This window comes from Actinia tenebrosa, unplaced genomic scaffold, assembly GCF_029948245.1.
Source record: "Actinia tenebrosa isolate PJP-AT-01 unplaced genomic scaffold, QUT_ActTen_1.0 PGA_scaffold14__42_contigs__length_11649687, whole genome shotgun sequence".
In the NCBI taxonomy this organism is placed as follows: domain Eukaryota; kingdom Metazoa; phylum Cnidaria; class Anthozoa; order Actiniaria; family Actiniidae; genus Actinia; species Actinia tenebrosa.
Window position 1 is genome coordinate 3,914,506 of NW_028292574.1, and position 24,120 is coordinate 3,938,625.

Below are 24,120 nucleotides of genomic sequence, written 5' to 3' on the forward strand. Positions count from 1 at the left end.
ACTTCCCTGAATATCAGAATAAAACTTTCACCAGTGATTATTAGATATTTAAGGGTTATTCCAGTAAAGTTTCAGCTGAATTATAATTCGGACAATTTTCATGCTATTCCCTCCTTAATGAATAAAGCGATAGTTATGCTCCGTAGCAGTCAAATATGTACTGTTTCAAAAGCTATAATAATAATATATACTCCAGCAATAATATAAACATTCGAAAGCCAAAAATATTTTTGTTGGTTATTTCATGGCCATATAAATCAATATTTGTTTTTGATAGAACAAATTGATTTTAGCGATACTTGTGATCTTACATTCTTAGGTATTAACATTAACCTAAATGTAACCGGCGGCAAGGCGCTCAGCTATGAATCAGATTGCAAGTGGTTTTGACAAAAGAATTTATTGAAAAATTCACACAACTTTACAATACATGAAAAAAAACGGGAACGAGATTACAGGATATCTCTTTACATCGTAGAGAATTCCTTGTCTTGATATGTGCAACGTCTTCAAGAACTTTTACTACACTGATTTAAGCTTAGTTTGGGCCTATTTTTATGGAAAAACCTGCATTCTTAAGACCTTACACATCCTATGCAATGTTGCACGCCCTAGGCGCAAACAGGATGTCCCAAACACGAACTTACGTAAACAAGCGCCAAACCTAGGCATGACTCACTGTAATGTAATTACGTACGGAAATTATTTCTTGCTTACGCATTTTCCACGCAAACAGTTAACTAAAGAATTACATTCCTATGTGTACACGAGGCATTCCTAATTAAAAATATAGATTTATGACTAAATAATTACTGTCCAAAATAGTGTCTTTTGACTCTGTCACATAAATTACTATGCCACAAATTATTGTTGACTTAAAAATAAAAACCCATTTCTGCCTGAAGTCAAAACATATTGATACTTTTATGCTGGTTATTACTGAATTTAGTAAAGTAAATTGACGATTTCCTCCACAGATCTATTTTCCATTGTTTGACCAATGTTTCTTGTGTATGGTTTATCCAATTGTTAAGTTTGTTGTAGTTGAGGTCATTGACCAGTGTTTTCTTGAACTTTGGGAAGCATCCATACTGCCTGTTGTCAGCTGGTGTGCATTGAAATACCTTGCCTTTATTGTGGAGTTCATTAACGATAAGTTCAAAATCTGATTGTGAGCGAGTGACTGTATGTTTACCAGATGGTCTCCTGCATAACAGCTCATTATCCACAGTCCTCAGAAGGTCTTCCACAGGTTTTACTGCCTTGCTACATCGAAGAGCACACTCTGGAGTGAGGTTTACACCAAGGTTGGCAAGCATCTCCTTGTGTAAGTGAACAATATGTTCCATTCTTAAATCCAGAGAAATGTTATTTCCCTTCCCCCCCTTGTTGTTGACTGTCCTGTTCCAGATCAAGGAGTGAGCTTTCCTTGGTGTCAACATAGTATTGATGTTTGCTAATAGCTGTAGAGTGGCTAAGGCATACTTGTTGTGGTTATAACACTTGAAAATTAATAACAAAAACTTCCAACATCTTATGATTCTCTCCCCATCCCTTCCTTGACAGAATCATCAAAATTGTGGAGTAGCAATCTTGCACAAGCATAATTGTGAATGTAATCTTCATGCTTATTATCTTGCTTGGGGTCATCTGCTGAATCAGATGTTTCCTTGTCACATGTTTCTTCCACAGGTGGTGTGAAGTCAGGGTGTAGTTGAACTTCATGTCGATCACGACATTTTTTGTAAACATATGACTTCCCACAGCATCGGCAGAGAAACACTTTAGGCTGAGGAGGCTGATTTGCAATGGTCACTTCTTCTATTAGTTGCTCTAATACTCTTTTGTTTGCTTTGTCATTATGAATGTTTCTAACATTTCTTTCACATGTTGGTGTAGCCACATAGCTCTATCTTCCTTCGTTCCATTCAGTACAGATGTAGGGATGTTAATGCTACCTTCATATGATTCCATCTTGAAATGGGCCATGAATGCAGCAACAATAAATGCCTCGGTCTCAACTTTTACAAAGTCCTTGCAGTAGTTAAAATTGTCTAATACATTCTTTGTTTTTGCATTTGTGTTGTTGGTAACATTCATGTTTGAGCACATGCTCCCTGCATCATTGGCAGAGTTCGGATGATATAATATATCGTACATGATCTGAAAAAGAAATGATATGTTTCAATATAATATTTAAGATAAAAACATAATATCAAAACACTAAAAACAAACTTTTTTTGATTCAGTGGTCATAAGATCAGTTGATACAATATACATCAAACATTTAATTATACGCTATTATGTTATGTATGTACAGTACCTGATACACAAGTCTGATAGCATGCCAGTCTTCAACTTTTGGAATTACTCCTTCAAGCATTTCAATAAAAGACAATAAATAAGTTTGCAAAATCAACACCTTCCTGCTAATAGCAAAATAAAAAAATAGAAAAGATGATGATGGCGGCCACACAACACTTAATTTACTTTTACTCTTGTTATAGATGGGAACTCGTGTATTTCTTTTTTTAAACTAGATAAATACTTGAAAGATTCACAATTAAACTCACCTTTCAAGTAGAGAATCTCCATCACCTCTAGCATCAATAGAATTTCTGGCCCTTTCATCTGTTAACTGGTCACCTCCAAAGAATACTTGTTCCGTGACTTCAGAAGCTAATGTGTACCCATCTTCTGTAGGCTCTTGTGTCACTGTTACTGGGATGTAGTTGTCATGAATGGCTTGAAGAATGTCTATCATTTCATCATTCAGGTTTTCATTTTTAAATAGAATACCTAGTGGCTCCTAAATATAGAAATAATACAATTAATGAATGAATTATAACTGGAACCAAATTCATATCTACAGGGACAGTGGCATCAGAGGAGAGGTTGAGGGCAAGGCTTTACCCCCCTCCCCCAGCTTTCTACAAGAATGACGTTTGAATTTTTTCTTGGGATGAGAAAAAAAGGATAGGGTGGAGGTAACGGGTTGAAAAGGGGTTGTCTATTTTCAAACTATTAATAATCATGTAGTTCCATAAATTTCCCCTGGAAATTCCAATTTTCATCCACACAAACTCTGTAGTTTTGTCCTTTCTCTGACCCCCACCCCTAGGAAATTCAAAATTTTTCTGTGGGGTATGGATAATTTCTGGAACTACACTTCGTACAATCATTCCCATATGATTACTTATTTCTAAATTCTATCTACCTGTGCTGACTTCTGCTTCATTACTTGTGAGTATCTATGTGGAATGTGACAAATTTTAACATCCTTGAAGCAATTAAGGGCTGGTAATTTTTCAATTGCAATCCTGGCACACAAGGGAATCAAGTCATGCAGTAGATCGTCATTATCGGTTATTGATGGTAAAAATTCAATGTTTTCCATTTCAAGGACATCTTTTATCGGATTGTCATCTGGGAGATCCAAGCCATTGACTCCATCTTGTATGGCATTAAGTGCAAACCAGTGGATGCTTTTATTTTGCCGTTCACTGCTCATGTGTTTAGCCTTAACATGAAGGTCAATATTATCACCAATAATTTGATAACTGGGTGGCTTTAGACTCTCATGTGTGTGCACAAGTCTATTGATGACAGATGTATCAAGTGAATCATACTTGCTTTGTGGAAGTTCCTTATCAATTAATTCAAAAATGTTTTCTATTGATGCTTCTTGGAATTTCTGGCCAAGATGTTTCTTACGTTTGTCCTTAATTTCATTTTGTACTACCGGCATGCATTCCATTGCCACTGGTAAGTGCTGTTCATCATTCACAAGATGAGTTGATGAACATTTGGTCACTTTGGGTGGACCTTCTTGCGCGGAATATTGTGGCAAAGTGGGAAATGATAAATCAAGTCCACTAATATCTATTGTAGAAACTCCTGGTGGTATAAATTCATGCTCATTCCTCTCACTTAAAAATCGCTGAGTCTCCAACAATAAGCTTGCACAGTTAGCATGAGTTTCAAGGTCTTCCTTCCATCCTTTGAGACGCCTGTCCAACACCCATTTCATCTAATTTACTCAAAGTCATGGAATGGCTAATGGAAACACCCCATCTGTTACTTCTCAGGAATCCCTGTTTAAAAGACAAGTTAAACAACTTTAGAGCTATAGGCAACATTTGATACCAACAACAATGTTAATGATAATAACAGTGCTGTTAATGATCATATATATGCTAATAATGATAATGCATGATGATGATAATGACAATGATAATAAAGGATAATAATGACAAGGATAATAAAAGTTAATTCTTTAACACTTACCTGCTTTTTAGCTCCACTATGCCAGAGGACTCCTATGGAATATCTGTAAGCCTGGGCAGACATTTGTGGACATCTATGCTTCAATAGGATTGAAGCAGCCATAGTTATGGTGGGAGCAGTTGACTTGTTTTTGCTCCGTTTGTTGTTGCTGATTGCTGTTGTAAGACATGAGTGAAACACTGGAGATCTGAGCTTAAGTTCTTCTTCAAACTCCTCCTCCGAAAAATTCGACAAACTTTGAGGATCACAATTTCTCAACATTGAAGGAGACTTTGTGCTGCATAATTTCTGGCATTCTTGTCCAATTTCTGCTTGAATTTTGTGAACCAGTTCTTTCTTTAGTTCATCTTGGCTCCATATCGCATTTGCTGCATATTTGTATTCCCCATACGAAAGCATCCACCTCATTCTTTATTGTTTTCACAACTTTTTTTGAAGGGAAATTTAAATGGACCTATCAGAATAATAATTGTAATCAGCGTGGAACTTTGTCATGCGGTATATACATGAATTTATATTTAGTTTTAAACTATTATTATTTAAGCTATTTTTCAGCTTTGATCATAACACCTCTTCAAGCTTTGAAAACTCTCTCTCGTGCAAAGGCACATACAATGGCGATTTGTGATTTGCGGTGATTTGGAGGTGTGATTTGTCTAGAATTTGGGTTTCAAGAATAGCAGTAATAGTTAACTTGCCAACTTTTATTTGGGACACCAAATAATAATGATTAGCTACACGAATTTCTATTTAAAAGCAATAAAATTACACCGTCAAATCACCGTAAAAATAGCTGAAATATATGTTGAACTAACATCACAAGTACATCTGTGACTTCTCACCTCTGTTTTGCTGCATGTATCGAGAATCGGCCCTTGATTCTGTGAATCCTCAAGAGGAATGAAACTGACGTTCTCTAAGGGATTATCGTAGTTTAATGTCTTTGGCAGTAATGTTCTTCTAGCAGTCGGTATAAAGCTTGTATTTTGGTCGGAAGATCTCTGTTTCTTTTTGTATTCAGACGGCGAATCCTTGTTACATCGCTTTTGACGATCGCTTTTTAAATTCAGAAGTTCCTCCTCAATAGATCGTTTATATGTTTGTCTCAAAACATCAAGTTGTTTGTTTTGCTGTATAACCTTTTCAAGCTTCAAGAATTCGCGGTAACACTTCTGACAAAAAAATTCAGAAAGTCCGTCGTGAACGTGAACCTCAGCGTCAAGAACAACAGCTAGTCGTTTCACAAGATTTTCGTTGCGAGACTTTGGGCCAAAGAGGTGAATTCTTGGTCTTCCAAACGTAATACTACATTTGCAAAGTCGACAGGACTTTGAAGGATGTGAGATTGCGCTTTTCAATGGAGTATTTTTGTTTGAATTTCGTTCACACTTGGTTGTCATTCTTGTCATTCGTGTTGCTGAATGTAAACACCGGAATGTCACTTTGACATATTTGGACACGTGTATACATGACAAAAGCACTTAGGTGGACTCCGCAAAGTTATTTTGGTCAACTACAACCTCCCCTCCCTAAATACCAAAAGCGCCACGGGGATCTCTGGTGTGATTGGTTAGTTCTAATTGATTGATTGACACTTTGATTTAGCATGGAAATGAGTTGTAGGTGAATGTAGGTTGTTATCAACCAGTTTTCAACTTGGTTACATTACAGTGATAAAGAACGTTATAGTGAAATAAAAGAGTTCATGACAGTGCTTGTTCAAGAAAAGTAACCGTCTTTACGCGATTAGGGAATTAGGGTAAGTTCATACGCAAAAACTTTGGAAAAATGACTGAGCGACATAAAATTTCGGAACATTTTTAATTGTCATGGTTTAAAAATTAATTTCACATTTTTTAAAATTACATTTTATCCTGATTCTGAGATCTTCAAGATTAAACACACTTATTAAGAGGCATTCTCTGTAAGAACCTCATAACCATTTTGGGCGAAAAAATAGATTTCTTTCAAACTTTGTGTGTGAGTGTGCCCTTCCAAGGTTATTTCCAAAACACATTTTGTTTTGTGTCTTGGCACTTTTTTGCAAAGTTTCAGGGGGGCTCCCTAGGGGGCCAAAATTAGTGATTTTGACTACTTCTCATTCATGAAATTTGGGCGATGTTTTAAAGATCGTAAATCCATAACAAATCATAATAATACTAAAACTTTCCATATTATAGTAGATATATATCTTATGCAAAGATGAGTAGACTTTGTGTTGTTTGTACACTGGTAGGCGCTAGTAAGTCAGACACTGCTCCTTTGAGAATTCTTAATCTGACAGATGAGCCACAGACTATCCAATCAAACACTAAAGCAGCCATAGTAAAGCTAGTTCAAAGAGTTGACAATTTTGAAATTGGTGATGGTAAACATGAGACAGAAATGGACGGTGAAGGTGAATATTGCCCAAGCCATTGAATGATTTACTGTCTCGAAGTAGCACATTTCTCAATGACGCTGAACAAAAGCAGGTTGAACAGTTACTCTTGAACTATCAACACGTGTTTGCTCTCTTGGACAGTGACCTCGGAAGGAGCGATCTCATCCAACATCACATTAATACTGGTTCTGCAGCACCCATTCGACAACCACCTCGCCGCACAGCACCTTGGAAACAGTCGACCTGTTTGCTTCTCAAAACCTCCTGGCAGCAAAATGTTATTTTAATTTCTGTCAGAACTACCTTTTATCTCTGCAGTAATTAAATATTATAGTCCTACGAAGTCTAACTTTTGAGTTTTGATTTTTTTTCCTAAGCCATATTTTAGCCAACTGGCCAAAGTCGATTATCGATGGTCGGTAAAATTGAAATATCTAGATATAAATAAGTTTATATATAACATCTTTGCATAAGATATATATCTACTATGATATGGAAGGATTTGAAATTATTATGATTTGTTATGGATTTACGATTTTTAAAACATCGCCCAAGTTTCATGAAAGAGAAGTACAACTCAAAATCACTAATTTGGCCCCCAAGGGGACCCCCCCTGAAACTTTGCAAAAAAGCGCCGAGACACAAAACAAAATGTGTTTTGGAAATAACCTTGGAAGGGCACACTCACACACAAAGTTTAAAAGAAATCTATTTTTTCACCCAAAATGGTTATGAGGTTCTTACAGAGACGGCCTCTTTAGGTTTTTAAAGAAATATCATACATGCCACCCAGGCATGCCACCGGTGACCAAGCTTTCGATATTTTTTTTTACAAATTCACTTTTTTTACTGATATTAAATTTGACAGTTGCTTTCTAAAATGAATCCCAAAAATCTCGGCGTACTTACTGATACAGTTTTTCTGTGAGTAAAACCCATGTTTATTGTTTTTTAAGTTTTGTCAAGTTTTTTCACTTTAAATCATATCAATTTCTCTTGATCTAGTTGTCCTTACAAAAGTCAAGGAAGGCAGATGCTAGGCCATCCAGCAGAAAAAGTACTGCCGGTAAGCATTTCAGATGTTCCGGGCACACAACCAATGCCTGGAAGCCAACTAGAAGTTGTCAGCACATCAGGCACACAACCAATGCCTGGAAGCCATTCAGGTGCTGCCAGTACATCAGGCACACAACCAATGCCTGGAAGCCAACTAGAAGTTGTCAGCACATCAGGCATGCAACCAATGCCTGGAAGCCATTCAGATGCTGCCAGTACATCAGGCACACAACCAATGCCTGGAAGCCATTCAGGTGCTGCCAGTACATCAGGCACACAACCAATGCCTGGAAGCCATTCAGGTGCTGCCAGTACATCAGGCACACAACCAATGCCTGGAAGCCAACTAGAAGTTGTCAGCACATCAGGCACACAATCAATGCCTGGAAGCCATTCAGGTGCTGCCAATACATCAGGCACACAACCAATGGCCAGAAGCCATTCAGATATTGCCAGCACATTAGGCACGCAACCAATGCCTGGAAGCCATACAGATGCTGCCAGCACATCAGGCACACAACCATTGGCTGGAAGCCATTCAGGTTTTCCAAGAACAGAGTGCAGTCTCGAAGACATGCTACCTACATGTATTAATGAAGCCCTATAATTCTGGGATGAGCACAGACAATATCCACCATGGTTTTACCGTACTTTTTGTCTCTCATTTCATTGTCTACTTTCACTCCATTTTCATAATTGAAGATCTCAAAATGAGTTACTCATAAAAGTAGCTCATCTGAACATCTAATGTGATATTTTGCGCCATATAAATCTTATTGTTATTATTATCATAATTATATAATTATCATTAATCCCATATAGGTTACTGTCCAATTATTTTCTTAATTGGACAGGTCTTGTTGATATGGGATTAATTAGGCAGCTATATAATTAATAGGTAATGGGATTTCATGCTCCCCAATCAAGAAATAATTAGACTCGAAAAATTCCTCAGACTGCCAAATTGGACTCAGCCTACGGCCTCATCCAATTTTGACGGTCCTCGGAATTTTCCTCGTCCAATTATTTCTTAATTGGACAGCATGGAGTCCTATTACATATACTAATCATTTGCTTCAAAACTTGAAAGGGTGCTCTAGTTTATGATTCATTCACGACTTCTGTAAGGAATTTCATGATTTAATTATGTGTAATTTTATTTTTAAAAAATGATAATAGTTCAAAACTTACTGTAGCTGACGAAAATTCCAGGATTTTTTTAACCTCCATAAATGGTATCAATGTATAGTCTATAAGAGAAAAAAACATAAGAACATACAATACTATTTTTTCTTACAAATTCTGTCAACTTTTAGGCTAAAAATAACAACCTGCATGCACTGGCTGCGCAGGCTAAAAATTATGGTTCACATTGGACTGATCAACATGTGAGATCTAAGAGGCATTTTGCTGGACATTGTCAATTGGTTCGTCATTCTTTTTAGTCCAGATTTTTTAATACTGCTATAATTTTCAAAAAAAAAGGTTGATGAAGGTTTTGTTACATGCTGCTTGCAAGTTGCTTAATAATTCATATCTGTATTTTGATAGAGTGCATGTACTAAACCTGTGAATATTAATATTTAGTACTAATTAGTAGTAATTCATACAGAATCCTTTGGCTATTTAGTACTAAAAATTAGTATTTGTTCCACAGGTTTAGTGCAGGCACTCTAATGTCAGCTAAGTTTTAAAATGAGATTCAATAATAATATTTTGCATAGTATAAATTTTTTTGATAGCTCAAAGCTTTTTTTACAGGTATAATTTATTACAGATGTAATATTTTAACAACATTTCTAGTTTATCAAAAATGACACTGCAAAATGACTAATAAAAATCGAATCATAATATAATTTACTTTTTGTGTTTATTTATTTATTTCTTTTCGAGAATAATCATCACACTTCATATGCATGCTATGCATGCATGTAAATAACGCAGTGGCTATTCATCTATTCTATGCCCAACATGCAATTTCTATTGGTACAAATGTTTAAATATTTTGATAATGACAAAATTCGGAAATCTTCCTAGCGAATTTACTTTGTGGCTTTAATAAGGAACATAGTAATTTTTCTTTTCGAGTGTAAAAAACTTTTTTTTTTGCGAATCCCAGAATCCCAAAATCCCAGAATCCCAGAATCTCTGATGCCAGATTGCTGCGGTGGTTACCCTGTGTGTTTATGCAGTCAATGATGGCCAACATGAGACATGCACAAGCACATAAGGGAATTTATGGAAATTATGTTGAAGATATGACGGTATACCGTAAGAATATCCACTGCCTGTAAATAAAAAGGTCTATCGTTGTTTAAACCTTACTATTCTTCATTTTACTTACTTGTAAGAATGAAGTTTGTATTCGTTTTATTCCAGAAAGCAGTTTCGATATTTGGCAAAGTTCTTTTTTGCTGGAAAAATAGCAGTTATACATTCCATGTAACTGAAGGGATTACCCTATTTGAATAAATAAAGTGTTCATTCATTCATTGGTGAGTCCCCACATGGCGTTATAAGACGTTACATAGTTTAGTGGGTCCTGTGTCCACAGGGAACCCAATTCACCTTTTCGGCGCTAACCGTCACGTGTTAAAAAGTTTGGACATATTCACTGACTTTAAAAAGAAAATTCAGATGCATTTCTTCAGTTAGGTCTCTAAACAGCGGCAAGAAAAGCTTCAATCAAGTTAGAAAAATGATATTTTGCTTGCATTTAGCTAGCTTAACAAACCAAGAGGAACGTGGGCTTTGGGTACCAGATTGCGCTTACATTTTATATGAACTCCATATCATGCCATTTTGTGCGACATCTGGTTAAGAAAATCAGGAAATTTGATTGGACGATCTTGTCATTTGTCTCGTGTCGTGTCGCACACCGCCTGTAATCGACTGTAAATCAACTTTTATAACTTTTTAAACTTTTTTTACAAATTTTATAACATTGGGTTGCCTGTGGTACTAGTATACAGTATGACAAGATGGCGGACAGCGTGGCTTCGAAGAAGAAAAGGTAAAAAGGGTAAAATTGATATTATTTTGTTGATTATCTTATCATTATCTTTAATTTTCTAATTACTTAATCACATTTTTATCTCTCAGAAGATTAAAAGACATGGACGCAGACGACTTCATGGAATATGGCCTCGATAGCGACTTGAGTTTGGAGAGTGAAGAAGACGAAGAAAATGGCACGGAAAAAACAGCTGAAAAGGCTCCAGAAAAGTTAGTCTAAATCTAAGAATCTACTAGAAGACAATAAATTCCTAAATGAGGCTCGTAAAATTTATAAATTCAGCCACATTTTAGGTCTTAGGACACAAAAATTCTTCAACTTTTTCGGGAAAAAACACGTGGGCTGGTTGACATCAGCTGTTTTCACGAATCGACTTTGCGGAAACTTTTTAGCTTTGGCCAAAATATTTATCTGCTAATAAATAATTTAGTTAACACTTGGGTTTTCCAGAAGCTACTATACTTAATTTTCACACGGATTTGGATAATGAAATGAAATAAAATGACTGGTTTTTTTTGGTCTAGTGTCAAGTCCAAAACGTCGAAACACAAGATGCAGTTGTCGAAGCTCGAAGAAAAGGATCCAGAATTTTATAAGTTCTTAAAAGAAAATGATCAAGAATTGCTTCAGTTTAATGACTCGGATACTGATGAAGAAATAGAAGAGAGTACCGATGAAGAGGATGAAAATGATGATACTGCTCCAAAGGTTTGATCTGATGTTTAAATGCTTTTACCAATATTTGACTCAATTGAGCACAGGGACAATGAAGAGGGAGTATATGGCCCCTCTTTTTCCCTTTTGCATATACTAGTCTCTTTTATTTTTCAGTATAGACCAAATTTCATAACTTGCACCGATGTGAGGCTTAAGTTGTGAACAAAGGAATCTGGCGTGATTCGTGACTTTTGAATCACGCCAGATTACTTTGAGTCACACCAGATCCCTTTGTTCACAACTTAAGCCTCACATGGGTGTGAGTTTTGAATTTGGTCTATTAGTCCCCACTTTTTTAGCGTGCTTGATGAAGATATTGGTAGAGAATGATGATGTCGTAGGTGGAGGTAATGATGATAATGATGATGATGATGATAATAATAATAATAACTTTATTAAAGTATCAAATTATTTAAAAATAGCCGAAGTCTACTAATTAGGGATGATGATGTATGATGATGGTGATGATGATAACAATGGTGGTGATAGTGATGAAGATACCAGTGCGGAATGTGATAATGGAAGATGATGTTGTAGAGGTCCGTTGTAGATGGAGGTGATGATGATGCATGACGATGATGCATGACAATGATTATAGTGATGATGATGGTGATGATGAGGATGATGGAAGTTGAAATGATGATGACAGTGATCTTAACAACAACTTCAACTTACCTGAAGATCTTCTCTTAATCCTCAAGGGAGACACAGAGCAAGACAACCAATCTGATGCTGAAGTGGAACCAGAAGATGAAGATGAACAGCCCCAAAAGAAAGGCAAACATGTTACCATGGAGATAATAAAACAATGGAGGAAGGAACTTGAGGTAAATAAAATTAGAATATGACCGGTTATTTGACCCATTGTTGAGAGGACACTTGTGCATCCTGTAAGCCCTTCCTGTAAAGCCTTCCTGTAAACCCTTCCTGTAGAATAACCTTTATATAATTTACCTTGATTCAGAAAATGTCATTGCATGGTTTACATCAAGTCATCAAAGCCTTCAGAGCAGCAGTACATGGTGCTCTAGATGAAGTCTCTACTGATAACAAGACACCAATGCATTTTGTGTACAGAGTGGAGGGCAATGCAGGTGAGAGATCTTTTGTTAGCATATTGCTAGTTAGTATATTGCTGGCCACAAAAATAAACTTCTAAAATCTAATTCGATCTAGATAGTTATACTATCAAGTTGTGTAGTTTTTGTAATATATACAGTATGAGTGGCCGTGTTGTATCAGATATACGACCACGAGGCGTAGCCAAGTGATTGTATATCTGATACAACACGGACACGAATACTGTATATGACTTATCAAACGTCTAGGTTAGTTCCTTTGTGTTTCACTACAATTTTCAAAATTAAAGTGAATTTGGCCAAGAAAATCCAACTTAAAGTTTATGCAAATGAACACAGTTTTGTATCAGATTTACAACACTCTTCACGGTGGTGATTTCTGTTGTGTTTTCCTCATGAATTATTCATGCGTTTGATAATTAAGTTTAAAACCTACTAATGGTCTATCACAAAACCTGTGCTCTGATTAGCTTAGCTACTATTGGTCTATTAGAAGTTATATACCACTAATAAGTAATGAAAAGTGACAATTTTGAAAACCAAAACAATGGTGGCTAACTTGGGTTTTCAACCTAACTTCGAAATCAATTGTATCCATTTTGACGGATTAGCAGGTTTAGACTTACAATTCCGAAGTACAATTCCGAAGGTCGTGGGTTCAATTCCCAGTGAGTTCGGAAATTAATTTTTTCAAATTTAATTCCAAGGGTCTTTTGCCTGGAATAACCTCGTTCCCTAGCACTATAACTTATCTATATTTCTATATCTTCAGGTTTAGACTTAAATAATTGGACCTCTTGCCCTCATTCTCTAATTGTTGATTAGACAACTCAGACAACTGTTGAATAGACCCAGGATGCAAATATTAGTGGCAAAATTAAAGATAAAATTGATATAGCTGGAGGCAAATTTTGTCAGACCAGAGGCAAGTTTGACCTGTCAAAACCTAAGTGCAGCCAGAGATGTTATTTTACTATCAGATAGTTCATCAATAGTAAGCTCAGACAGCTATTCTTCATTTGCACATGACATCATAGCTGTCATCTTTATTGAATAAATAAGAGAATTATTGGCAATAAATTCTTTTGTTATCTCAGCAACATGTCTTTCATTATTTCACTCCATGCTGATTGAAAACCAGCAATTATTTACATGTATTGTCAGTGAGGAGTCTACTGCACTAGTATTTGCACTTAATAGTTGAATGAGAATGTCTTGGGTTCTTTGGTTTCCAGTCTTTAATGCCATCATTCAGTTGTGCCTGAAGCATGTCTACACAGTTTTACACCATCATATTGGAGGCTCCTCAACAAAGCATGGAAAAGTGTAAGTACATTGCTGTACAGTACATTAATATAAACAACCTCTTAGCTGTTTCAAAGTCAGGCAATTTAAGAGTGCACCTCGCAGAGTTTGCATGTTTATGAAAACTCAGTAAGCCATACACACAGGAGTAAAAAAGGCATTAGATAATGTCTATTATTCCATATTTTCTTCAGAACACTTCCATCAAGCAACAAGAAATGGAATCAAGTCAAGACGTCTCTCAAGTTCTATCTGACTGATTTACTCCAGGTTTTATTTTATATTTCATTAGTTTTATTAACTCAAATTTAAACTCATTGGCACTGATGAATTGGAGGGAGGTGCCTGAAAACTGTGTCAGGTCGCGCTACTGCTCACAGTGGAGGTAACCATGGCCTCTCAACCCGGCCCACCTCCAGGCACCAGTCACACTGACCGAGTCAGTGGAGAATGATACTTACCTGATAAAGCCAACCAATAATGGGTGGGCAGGAGGAATAAAAAGCAGCAATCGAGCGCAACGTTTTTGATCTGCGACGATCAACAAACGTACCATGCCGAATCACCATGCCATGTGCTATGAAGCCCCTGAAGGCGCCCCCACAGCAACCAAAGACCGCTTACCAGTGTGCCTTGATTTTAACTTTGCCTAAATTTACTTTAGCTCCATAGATCTTATTTGATATTTTAGGGTGGAATACAAGTGGATGTTTCTTCATATTGGGCCACTGGTATTTCACCTTAAAATGTCTTTTTTCTTTTCTTTCTTTCTTTTCTTTTCTTTTCTTTTTTAAATGTCTAATAAGTTATTTATTTTACCAAAAAAAAGGCTTCCAAACAATTTTTTTAACTAGTTTTCAAAACTGGTTTTTACTAGCTGTTATAAGCTTCTTAATGCCTTCTTATTCACTTGTGTATTCAACACACCAACTCAGTTCCAACTACTTACTGCTAGTCTTTAAAGTTTATCTGGAAAAAAATGATAATTTTGGGGTGTTTATTCTGTCATTGTTTCAGCTTCTTAGAACGCTAGCAGAACCTTCCATGCTCTGCGTCATCCTCAAGCATGCCAATCAGTTGTCTGCGTACTTTGCTTGCTACCCTAAAATATCCAAGAACTATATCAAGGTGAGAAGTAACCCCTCTATTAATGGTTTGCAATGTTGCCAAGACAGTAAAGGCACGGACGCACAGTGCAACATTGAGCCCAATGTTGCAGGCAACGTTGCTGAATTAGGATAGTTTTTTTACTTCAGCAACGTTGCGAGATGATGTTTTACCCCCATCTCTGGACCATAATCCTTTTCACATTCTTTTTGTTCTTTAATTATGACTATTATTCCTGTATTCTCTAAGGAATCAAAAATTCTAATGTGAAACAATTTAAAAAACTATTATGGTGTAGAGGTAAAACATCATCTCGCTTCAGGCTTATTGTTTTTTTCCTCTAACCCCCCCCCACTTCCTGGAAATTACTGATTTCCTCCATGGTTGTTATTGGTATTTTCTGGAACCACACAATTAACTTCTTTTTGACTTTTCTTTTGATCAGCATAACATTTGTAATTGCTCTTTTCTGAATATTATGTTGTATAGAGAATGACTCGTATGTGGGGAACAGGTAATGAACATGTTCGTGTAATGGCGTTCCTTGGACTTAACAAGATTATGGCTTTGCTTCCCTCGCCTTTGATTGAATTTTGTCTGAAGGTAAACAAACACTTGTGTAGTGGTCAAAATCATCATCATCATTGTCTTCATCATTATCCCCACGATCACCATCACCATCATCATCCATCATCATCACCACCATCACCATCATCATCCATCATCACCTTCAGTATCATCACCACCACCATCATCATCACCATCATCAACACCATCATCGTCTTCATCATCATCATAATCACCATCATCATCCATCATCGTCATCACCATTATCATAGTCATCACCATCATCAACACCACCATCATCTTCATCATTATCATAATCGCCATCATCATCCATCATCATGGTCATCACCATCATCAACACCACCATCACCACCATAATCACCATCATCATCCATCATCATCACCATTATCATAGTCATCACCATCATCATCATCACCACCATCGTCTTCATCACCATAATCACCATCATCATCATCATCATTGTCATCATCATCAATATCATCACCATCATCATTGTCAGCTAGTATAACACTGCCAGCTATCCAACTTATGACATTGTCAGTTTTTCATCCTATTGAATGGGAATTTTATCACTTCACAGCAACTATACCTAGGCTTTGTCAAGAACACAAAATTCACTTCTCCAAGAACCCTACCATTGATAACCTTCATGCAGAACTCATTGGTCGAGGTGTTCAGACTTGACCCTCAATTGACTTATCAACATGCCTTTGTCTACATTAGACAACTTGCTATCCACCTTAGAAATGCAATAGTTAATAAGAAAAAGGTAAGAATTTGATTGATGGACTGACTAACTGACTCCAGGACTGATCGACTGACTGCAGGGTTCGTGCTACTCCTTGAAATCTTTGAAAATTCTTGAATTGAAAACACGTTTTTAAGGGTGCTTGAAAAGCCCTTGAAAATAGGGGAAAACACCAAAACTCCTGGAATACTCCTTGAATTTAATGCAAACTTAATGCTATTTCTAACTTTCCTTTTGAAATAAATAACGATTAAAATTGATAGAAGAGTTTATGGTTGCTTGTTTAGTGGTTGGTTGCATGTCATGCTCATTTTTAGTCTAAGCTAGTGGCCCTGGCTGAATTAGCTGCACTTTAACATTGAATCAATGTTTAAAACCACGTTCTAATACAAAAAACTTTGTCCTTGAAAATCGAATTTTTGTGCTTGAAAAGTGCTTAAAAAGTCCTTGAATTTTGTAACGAGAATGTAGCTCAAACCCTGTGACTGTGATATTGAGAGGTTATTGATACATTGCATTATTTTGTAGGATTCATTCCAATCAGTGTATAACTGGCAATATGTGCACTGTATTCATCTATGGTGCCGAGTGCTTAGTGAGATACAGTGCCAAGGTGTGCTAGATCCATTAATATATCCACTGGTGCAGGTGGTGCTTGGAGTCATCAAGTGAGTACAATTACCATCCTCCTAAATACATTTTGTATAACTGACACCAAGGTACATCAAAATGCAAGGAAGTATGTGTGGTGTGTGTCACTATCGTGCAACCACTCACCAATGCAACAAAAAAAACATGATAACAATTTACTATTATTTTTTGCAGGTTGTTGCCGACAGCACGTTATTATCCCCTGAGGTTCCACTGCATTCGCTCCCTTAACCTACTGTCCAAAACCAAAGACACTTATATTCCGATAGCGCCATTTCTCTTACAGGTAAAATTGTGTTAGTTACTCTATAGAAAATATCCATACTTCTCCCATGAAGGGGAATTGGAATATACGAGTGGGTAGAGTTTGAGCAGGGTATATTGTGTAGTACCAGAAAATAGCCATACCTCTCCCATGAAGGGGGGTTCGAATTTCCAAGGCGTGGGGAGGGTCTGAGAAGTCTAATAAATTTGAATAATTCTAAAAAACATATCTTTTATTTCTCAGCATTTGTGTTTAATACAATTTTTTGTGTTTTGGTTTCTAGATCTTAGATGCAGAGTTTAAAAAGAAAATAAAAATGTCTACAGCTAAGCCTCTAGATTTTTCATGCATCCTTAAAGTTTCCAAATCAGCTCTTCACACCAAACCATTTGAGGCAAGTCTGATACTTAGTAATCCATCCACTCACCCACTCACCCACCCACCCACCCACCTATCCATCCATCCATTCATCCATCCATCCATTCATCCATCCATCCATCAATCCATCTATCCATCCATCCATCCATCCATCCATCCATCCATCCATCCATCCATCCATCCATCCATCCATCCATCCATCCCATTCTCCATCCATCCATCCATCCATCCATCCATCCATCCATCCATCCATCCATCCATCCCTCTATCCCTCCATCCCATTCTCCATCCATCCATCCATCCATAATCCCAGTCTATCTTCAATCATTTGTCCCATGTCTCTCCTTACTTGTCATTCAACACAGGGATCCAAAAAAGTTATTTAAATTACAATATTTTTTCTTCTAGGATGCTGTGATGGACAATATCTTTGAGTTATTACTAGAGTTCTTCTCTGTACATGCACACTCTATAGCATTTCCTGAAATAGCCCTGCCAACAGTAATCACAGTAAGTACTAAATGTTATTGAACCCTGAAACAACCTCTGGGCTGATCTAAGTCAGGGTATGGCTAACTCACAGATAGAACCCTGAAACAACCTCTGGGTTGATCTAAGTCAGGGCATGGCTAACTCACAGATCAAACCCTGAAACAACCTCTGGGCTGATCTAATTCTGGGCACAGCTAATTCACAGATGGAATTTGAATTTAGCTTGTTAGCTTTTGCAGACAGAGAAAAACCTAAGAACCAATAGAATAACCCTCAAATCAACGAGAGACCTAAAATACTCTACTCACATGTGATGATGAGTCTAGGAATCAAATCAGAGAACAGTTTTTTATGAAGCAGTTGTATGTTTGTTAAGTATTCATAGGATAATGTCCTTTGAAGTGTTCTGTGTTATAATGTTAAATATACTTTTTTTGGCAGCTTAGAAAATTCATTAAAACAACACATGTGCCTAAGTACAGGAAACAAATCAAGCAACTCCTAGATAAGGTAACAACTTTCCTAGAACATTGCACATGATTGGTCTGTTTAAATTTAACCTACCAACCAAAAACAACCAATCTTCGCTGATTTAGTAAGAAGGTCTCCAAGAAATGCGGCTTATTCACCTATTGGGCACTCTTAGTCCCAAAGGGATTAATGAATGCTTTGCTTTCAACTAACCCTTTCTTTTGTCTCTTGATTGTTTGTTTTTGTTTCCTTGCCTACCTTGTTCTCATTGGTTTCTTTTGTCTTATTCTATCATATATACACTCCTTTCTACCACCTCTTTCTCTTTTACTCTGACGAAGGATTAAAGTCCGAAATGTCAGTTTTTTTCATCTTTTCATGGTGTATAATTTACCTTTTCATCATTACTGTGACTGGTCAGTTTAATTTAAATTGTAAATCTAAAACAGTTTTCTTTGCTTGTAACGTTTCCAAGGAGAAAGTTATGATTAGTCAGTTCTAATATAACCTGCCAATGAGAAGTATTATAATTTTCTGGTTTGGTGATTGTAGATTGAAGAAACATCAACAGAAGTTACTGAACGGCGTTCAAACGTTTCATTCAGCCCGAAGGACATCAAGGAAGTTGTAAGTATTAAGGTTGTTTTTTTATGAACCACTTAATTCTATTCTCTATTCTCTCTTTTCCTCTCTTGCCTCCTGCTAATTCTTCCCAACCATCCCATCCAGTTTCCCATCCATCCACTTCTCTTTATGCTCCTTCTCCTACGCACATACCATCCTTTGTTTTTTCCTCATCTTTTTCTCAACCAATTCCTTCCTTTAACAACAGGGTTCCCAGGGGTCAGGGAAAAGTCAGGGAAAAACACAGTCAGGGAATTTTTTATTTAGTCAGTGAAATAGTGATTTTCACCTAAAGTCAGGGAAAAGTCAGAGAATTTTGTTAAAAGTTAACCAGGAGTATCTGTGTGATACTCATACTGTTTGCAATTTTCGAATAGACTGATAAATCTTTTCAAATAATGAAAAAAATATTGAAGTATTTAGTATCATTTATGCCGGACAGTATAATTATGCTGGGTATCCTGTGTAATATAATAAGAACAGTGCCCAGGTAAAAGTTAGGCATGTGGCCCATGCTTGCCCATGCGGCCAAACAAAGTCAGTGAAAACTGTCATTTAGTCAGGGAAAAGTCAGGGAAAAGTCAGGGAATTTTTATTTTAAAAATGGCTGGGAACCCTGAACAAGCCCTTTCCATGCATCTCAGCTCTCCTCTTCTCTTCCCTATTTTATTTTATTTCATTTTTTTAAATCTCATGTGCAACAAAAATCATATAAAAATCCTTAAATGCCATGAAAATGTCTTGTGTCTTTAAAAGATAAAATGCACATTGTTATATTTTTAGGAGAGTTGGACAGCCCAGTACAAGCAACACCCAAACACTATTGTCAAGTTTTATAGCACCTGGAAGACAATGAAACCGGTTACGACACCACCTCAGGTATGTGAGCAGGGAAGCACAGGTGGCGTGGTGCATCTAATGCATCTCCTCTCACCAATGTGACCTGGGTTTAAGTCCTGGCGGGCTTGGTGTCATATGTGAGTGAGTTGAGTTTTTTTTGTTGGTTTCTCTCTTGTGACTAGAGGGTTTTTCTCCGGTTTCTCCGGTTTTTCCTTCCTCCACAAAAATCAACTTCAGTTGATTCGATCTATCGGATGCCTTATCAAATGGGTTGCAAGCCTGTTAAGCATTAAGCCCTCCACCCAGGAGTGGTATAAAATGAATTAGGGTTAGGGTGCACAGTGCGAAATGAGGGTGGTTTGAGTCTTGGTTCGTGGCTTTTTCTTGGCGTTTTGAGGTTTCGGCTCCCTCCGCAGAACCTAACATGCTAAATTCCAATTCAATCTGTTAGTTAGCCACGCCCTGACTTAGATCAGCCCAGAGGTTGTTTCAGGGTTAGATCTGTGAGTTAGCCGTGCCCTGACTTAGACCAGCCCAGAGGTTGTTTCAGGGTTTGATCTGTGAGTTAGCCACGCCCTGAATTAGATCAGCCCAGAGGTTGTTTCAGGGTTTGATCTGTGAGTTAGCCATGCCCTGACTTAGATCAGCCCAGAGGTTGTTTCAGGGTTTGATCTGTGAGTTAGCCACGCCCTGACTTCGATCAGCCCAGAGGTTTTTTCAGGGTTTTATCTGTGAGTTAGCCACGCCCTGACTTAGATCAGCCCAGAGGTTGTTTCAGGGTTTGATCTGTGAGTTAGCCATGCCCTGACTTAGATCAACCCAGAGGTTGTTTCAGGGTTTGATCTGTGAGTTAGTCATGCCCTGACTTAGATCAGCCCAGAGGTTGTTTCAGGGTTCAATCTGTGAGTTAGCCACGCCCTGACTTAGATCAGCCCAGAGGTTGTTTCAGGGTTTGATCTGTGAGTTAGCCATGCCCTGACTTAGATCAACCCAGATGTTGTTTCAGGGTTCAATCTGTGAGTTAGTCATGCCCTGACTTAGATCAGCCCAGAGGTTGTTTCAGGGTTCTATCTGTGAGTTAGCCACGCCCTGACTTAGATCAGCCCAGAGGTTGTTTAAGGGTTCAATCTGTGAGTTAGCCATGCCCTGACTTAGATCAGCCCAGAGGTTGTTTCAGGGTTTGATCTGTGAGTTAGCCATGCCCTGACTTAGATCAGCCCAGAGGTTGTTTCAGGGTTTGATCTGTGAGTTAGCCATGCTCTGACTTAGATCAACCCAGAAGTTGTTTCAGGGTTCAATCTGTGAGTTAGTCACGCCCTGACTTAGATCAGCCCAGAGGTTGTTTCAGGGTTTGATCTGTGAGTTAGCCGTGCCCTGACTTAGACCAGCCCAGAGGTTGTTTCAGGGTTTGATCTGTGAGTTAGCCACGCCCTGAATTAGATCAGCCCAGAGGTTGTTTCAGGGTTTGATCTGTGAGTTAGCCATGCCCTGACTTAGATCAGCCCAGAGGTTGTTTCAGGGTTTGATCTGTGAGTTAGCCACGCCCTGACTTAGATCAGCCCAGAGGTTGTTTCAGGGTTTGATCTGTGAGTTAGCCACGCCCTGACTTAGATCAGCCCAGAGGTTGTTTCAGGGTTTGATCTGTGAGTTAGCCATGCCCTGACTTAGATCAACCCAGAGGTTGTTTCAGGGTTTGATCTGTGAGTTAGTCATGCCCTGACTTAGATCAGCCCAGAGGTTGTTTCAGGGTTCAATCTGTGAGTTAGCCACGCCCTGACTTAGATCAGCCCAGAGGTTGTTTCAGGGTTTGATCTGTGAGTTAGCCATGCCCTGACTTAGATCAACCCAGAAGTTGTTTCAGGGTTCAATCTGTGAGTTAGTCATGCCCTGACTTAGATCAGCCCAGAGGTTGTTTCAGGGTTCTATCTGTGAGTTAGCCACGCCCTGACTTAGATCAGCCCAGAGGTTGTTTAAGGGTTCAATCTGTGAGTTAGCCATGCCCTGACTTAGATCAGCCCAGAGGTTGTTTCAGGGTTTGATCTGTGAGTTAGCCATGCCCTGACTTAGATCAGCCCAGAGGTTGTTTCAGGGTTTGATCTGTGAGTTAGCCATGCTCTGACTTAGATCAACCCAGAAGTTGTTTCAGGGTTCAATCTGTGAGTTAGTCACGCCCTGACTTAGATCAGCCCAGAGGTTGTTTCAGGGTTCTATCTGTGAGTTAGCCATGCCCTGACTTAGATCAGCCCAGAGGTTGTTTCAGGGTTCAATCTGTGAGTTAGCCATGCCCTGACTTAAATCAGCCCAGTGGTTGTTTAAGGATTTGATCTGTGAGTTAGCCATGCCCTGACTTAGATCAGCCCAGAGGTTGTTTCAGGGTTCAATCTGTGAGTTAGCCATGCCCTGACTTAGATCAGCCCAGAGGTTGTTTCAGGGTTCTATCTGTGAGTTAGCCATGCCCTGACTTAGATCAGCCCAGAGGTTGTTTCAGGGTTCAATCTGTGAGTTAGCCATGCCCTGACTTAAATCAGCCCAGTGGTTGTTTCAGGGTTCAATCTGTGAGTTAGCCATGCCCTGACTTAGATCAGCCCAGAGGTTGTTTCAGGGTATTTCGGGGGTTTGTACTCAGATATTTTAAGCGCCTGAGCGTTGGCGGAGAATTGAACACGTTTCCAACCAACTAAGCAAACTTAACGCCTTTTGTTCTTTTACAGAACGACGAAGCTGATGACGATCACGATGAATCAGGCAGCGAAGAAGACGAGGAACCGAAGACAAAACGACAAAAGAAATCAAGAAAAGAAGGTGGTAAAATAGACAATAAACAAAAGAAGTCCCAACAGAAAAAAGAGAATATTTCACGCCAGACTAATGAAGAAATGCCTGACGTAGAGGATATTGTTGAAGATTTTCACTTCTCCTCTGACGAAGATAATTGATACCCTGGAAGTTTCGATATTCTGTTGGTTAGAATCTTCATTTTTCGTATTACGGAAGAACAAAATTTACTCTTACGGAGGGTGATGTCATTTAAATACGTTAATAGATAGACCTCCTCTGCCCTGTCCTAATGTTGTCCCATTTCAGACCACGTTTCATTCTCTAGAGTATCAGTTCTTTGTTTAAGGCCCCGTCCACACGTGTGCGGAAATTTTTGTATCCGTATCCGCAAATTTTACGAAAATGGATACGTGTGGACGGTGAAAACGATTCGAATACGCTGCGTGTGGACGCAAACATTTTCGTATCCGCAAAAAATAATTTGCGGATACAAAAATTTCCGGATACGTGTGGACGTGGCCTAAGGTTTGCGCTCGGTTGCACATGAGAAGACACATGAATATGGATACAACTCAAACAAAGAATATTATTCTCAAGACCATGTGCCATTCCCTAGAGTATCATTTCTTTGTTTAACGGTTGCACATGAGAAGACACTTTAATATGGATACAACTCGAACAAAGAATATTATTCTCAAGAGAATGACACGTGGTCTAAAATAGGACAACATTACGCTCGAGCCGAGGAGGTCTATTTGGCGTGTTTTTTTCTTATTTCAGACCACGTGTCATTTACTAGAGTATTATTTCTTGGTTTAATGGTTGCGCATGAGAAAACATGGATATGACTCAAACAAAAAATCTTATTCTCAAGAGAATGACACGTGGTCTGAAATGGTAAAATATTACACCCACTACGTAAAGAGCTTGTGCGTGAAGTTTTGTAACGTGTCATTCACAAGAGTATCATTTCTTAGTTTAACGGTTGCGCATGAGAAGACACACATGAATATAGAAGACAAAAAAACTTATTCTCAAGAGAATGATACGTGGTCTGTAATAACAAAATTATTTCGCCTACGCTAAAAGGGTGCATTTTTAAATAAACTAAGCACAAATGAGCTTTGCATTTGTGGTCAATATTTTCTTTTCCGACACAAGCGAACAGCAATATTCATTCACTCATTCAGTATGATATTTTTTTCGCGTGGCTCATTGCAATGCATTTGGGGAATGTTTTAGAGGACGTGCCCTAAAACAGTCCCACAATGCATTGCAATGCGGTTAACTTAATTAAGCCGCCATTTTTACCGTTTTTATTTCCGTTTTATTTG

General features: G+C 38.0%; 2 protein-coding genes and 1 pseudogene across 4 annotated transcripts; 2 read left to right on the forward strand and 1 right to left on the reverse strand.

Moving 5' to 3' along the window:
* Positions 1–381: 381 nt before the first annotated feature.
* Positions 382–4,733, reverse strand: LOC116290897 (uncharacterized; annotated as a pseudogene). The gene is made up of 6 exons (XR_016119777.1): positions 4,288–4,733; positions 3,999–4,094; positions 3,218–3,967; positions 2,574–2,809; positions 2,324–2,381; positions 382–2,163 (listed from the first exon to the last, which is right to left on the reverse strand). The product of XR_016119777.1 is annotated as an uncharacterized LOC116290897 (transcript).
* A 1,166-nt stretch (positions 4,734–5,899) lies between these two features.
* Positions 5,900–8,812, forward strand: LOC148911247 (uncharacterized). The gene is made up of 2 exons (XM_089029681.1): positions 5,900–6,046; positions 7,676–8,812. Exon 2 carries the CDS (start codon positions 7,704–7,706, stop codon positions 8,331–8,333), a length of 630 nt encoding a protein of 209 aa, XP_088885807.1. The 5' UTR covers positions 5,900–6,046; positions 7,676–7,703; the 3' UTR covers positions 8,334–8,812.
* A 1,863-nt stretch (positions 8,813–10,675) lies between these two features.
* On the forward strand, positions 10,676–23,907 carry LOC116290896 (nucleolar complex protein 2 homolog). 2 transcript variants are annotated; one of them, XM_089029674.1, is made up of 18 exons: positions 10,676–10,739; positions 10,829–10,951; positions 11,267–11,450; positions 12,161–12,286; positions 12,424–12,553; positions 13,774–13,864; positions 14,038–14,113; positions 14,861–14,971; positions 15,440–15,553; positions 16,120–16,308; positions 16,816–16,955; positions 17,113–17,224; positions 17,487–17,597; positions 17,990–18,091; positions 18,515–18,583; positions 19,097–19,171; positions 19,952–20,047; positions 22,720–23,907. In XM_089029674.1, exons 1-18 carry the CDS (start codon positions 10,708–10,710, stop codon positions 22,942–22,944), a joined length of 2,106 nt encoding a protein of 701 aa, XP_088885800.1. In that variant the 5' UTR covers positions 10,676–10,707; the 3' UTR covers positions 22,945–23,907. The 2 variants fall into 2 exon arrangements, with proteins under 2 accessions (XP_088885800.1, XP_088885801.1); XM_089029675.1 differs by having other exon boundaries at positions 10,694–10,739; positions 10,832–10,951.
* Positions 23,908–24,120: the final 213 nt, after the last annotated feature.

Coding starts and splice junctions, on each gene's coding strand:
- LOC148911247 (XM_089029681.1), top strand. CDS start 7,704: ATGCTAGGCCATCCAGCAGAAAAAGTACTGCCGGTAAGCATTTCAGAT.
- LOC116290896 (XM_089029674.1), top strand. CDS start 10,708: ATGGCGGACAGCGTGGCTTCGAAGAAGAAAAG. Junction 12,287..12,423: donor AATGGAGGAAGGAACTTGAG/GTAAATAAAATT, acceptor ACCTTGATTCAG/AAAATGTCATTGCATGGTTT. Junction 14,972..15,439: donor TATCCAAGAACTATATCAAG/GTGAGAAGTAAC, acceptor TATGTTGTATAG/AGAATGACTCGTATGTGGGG.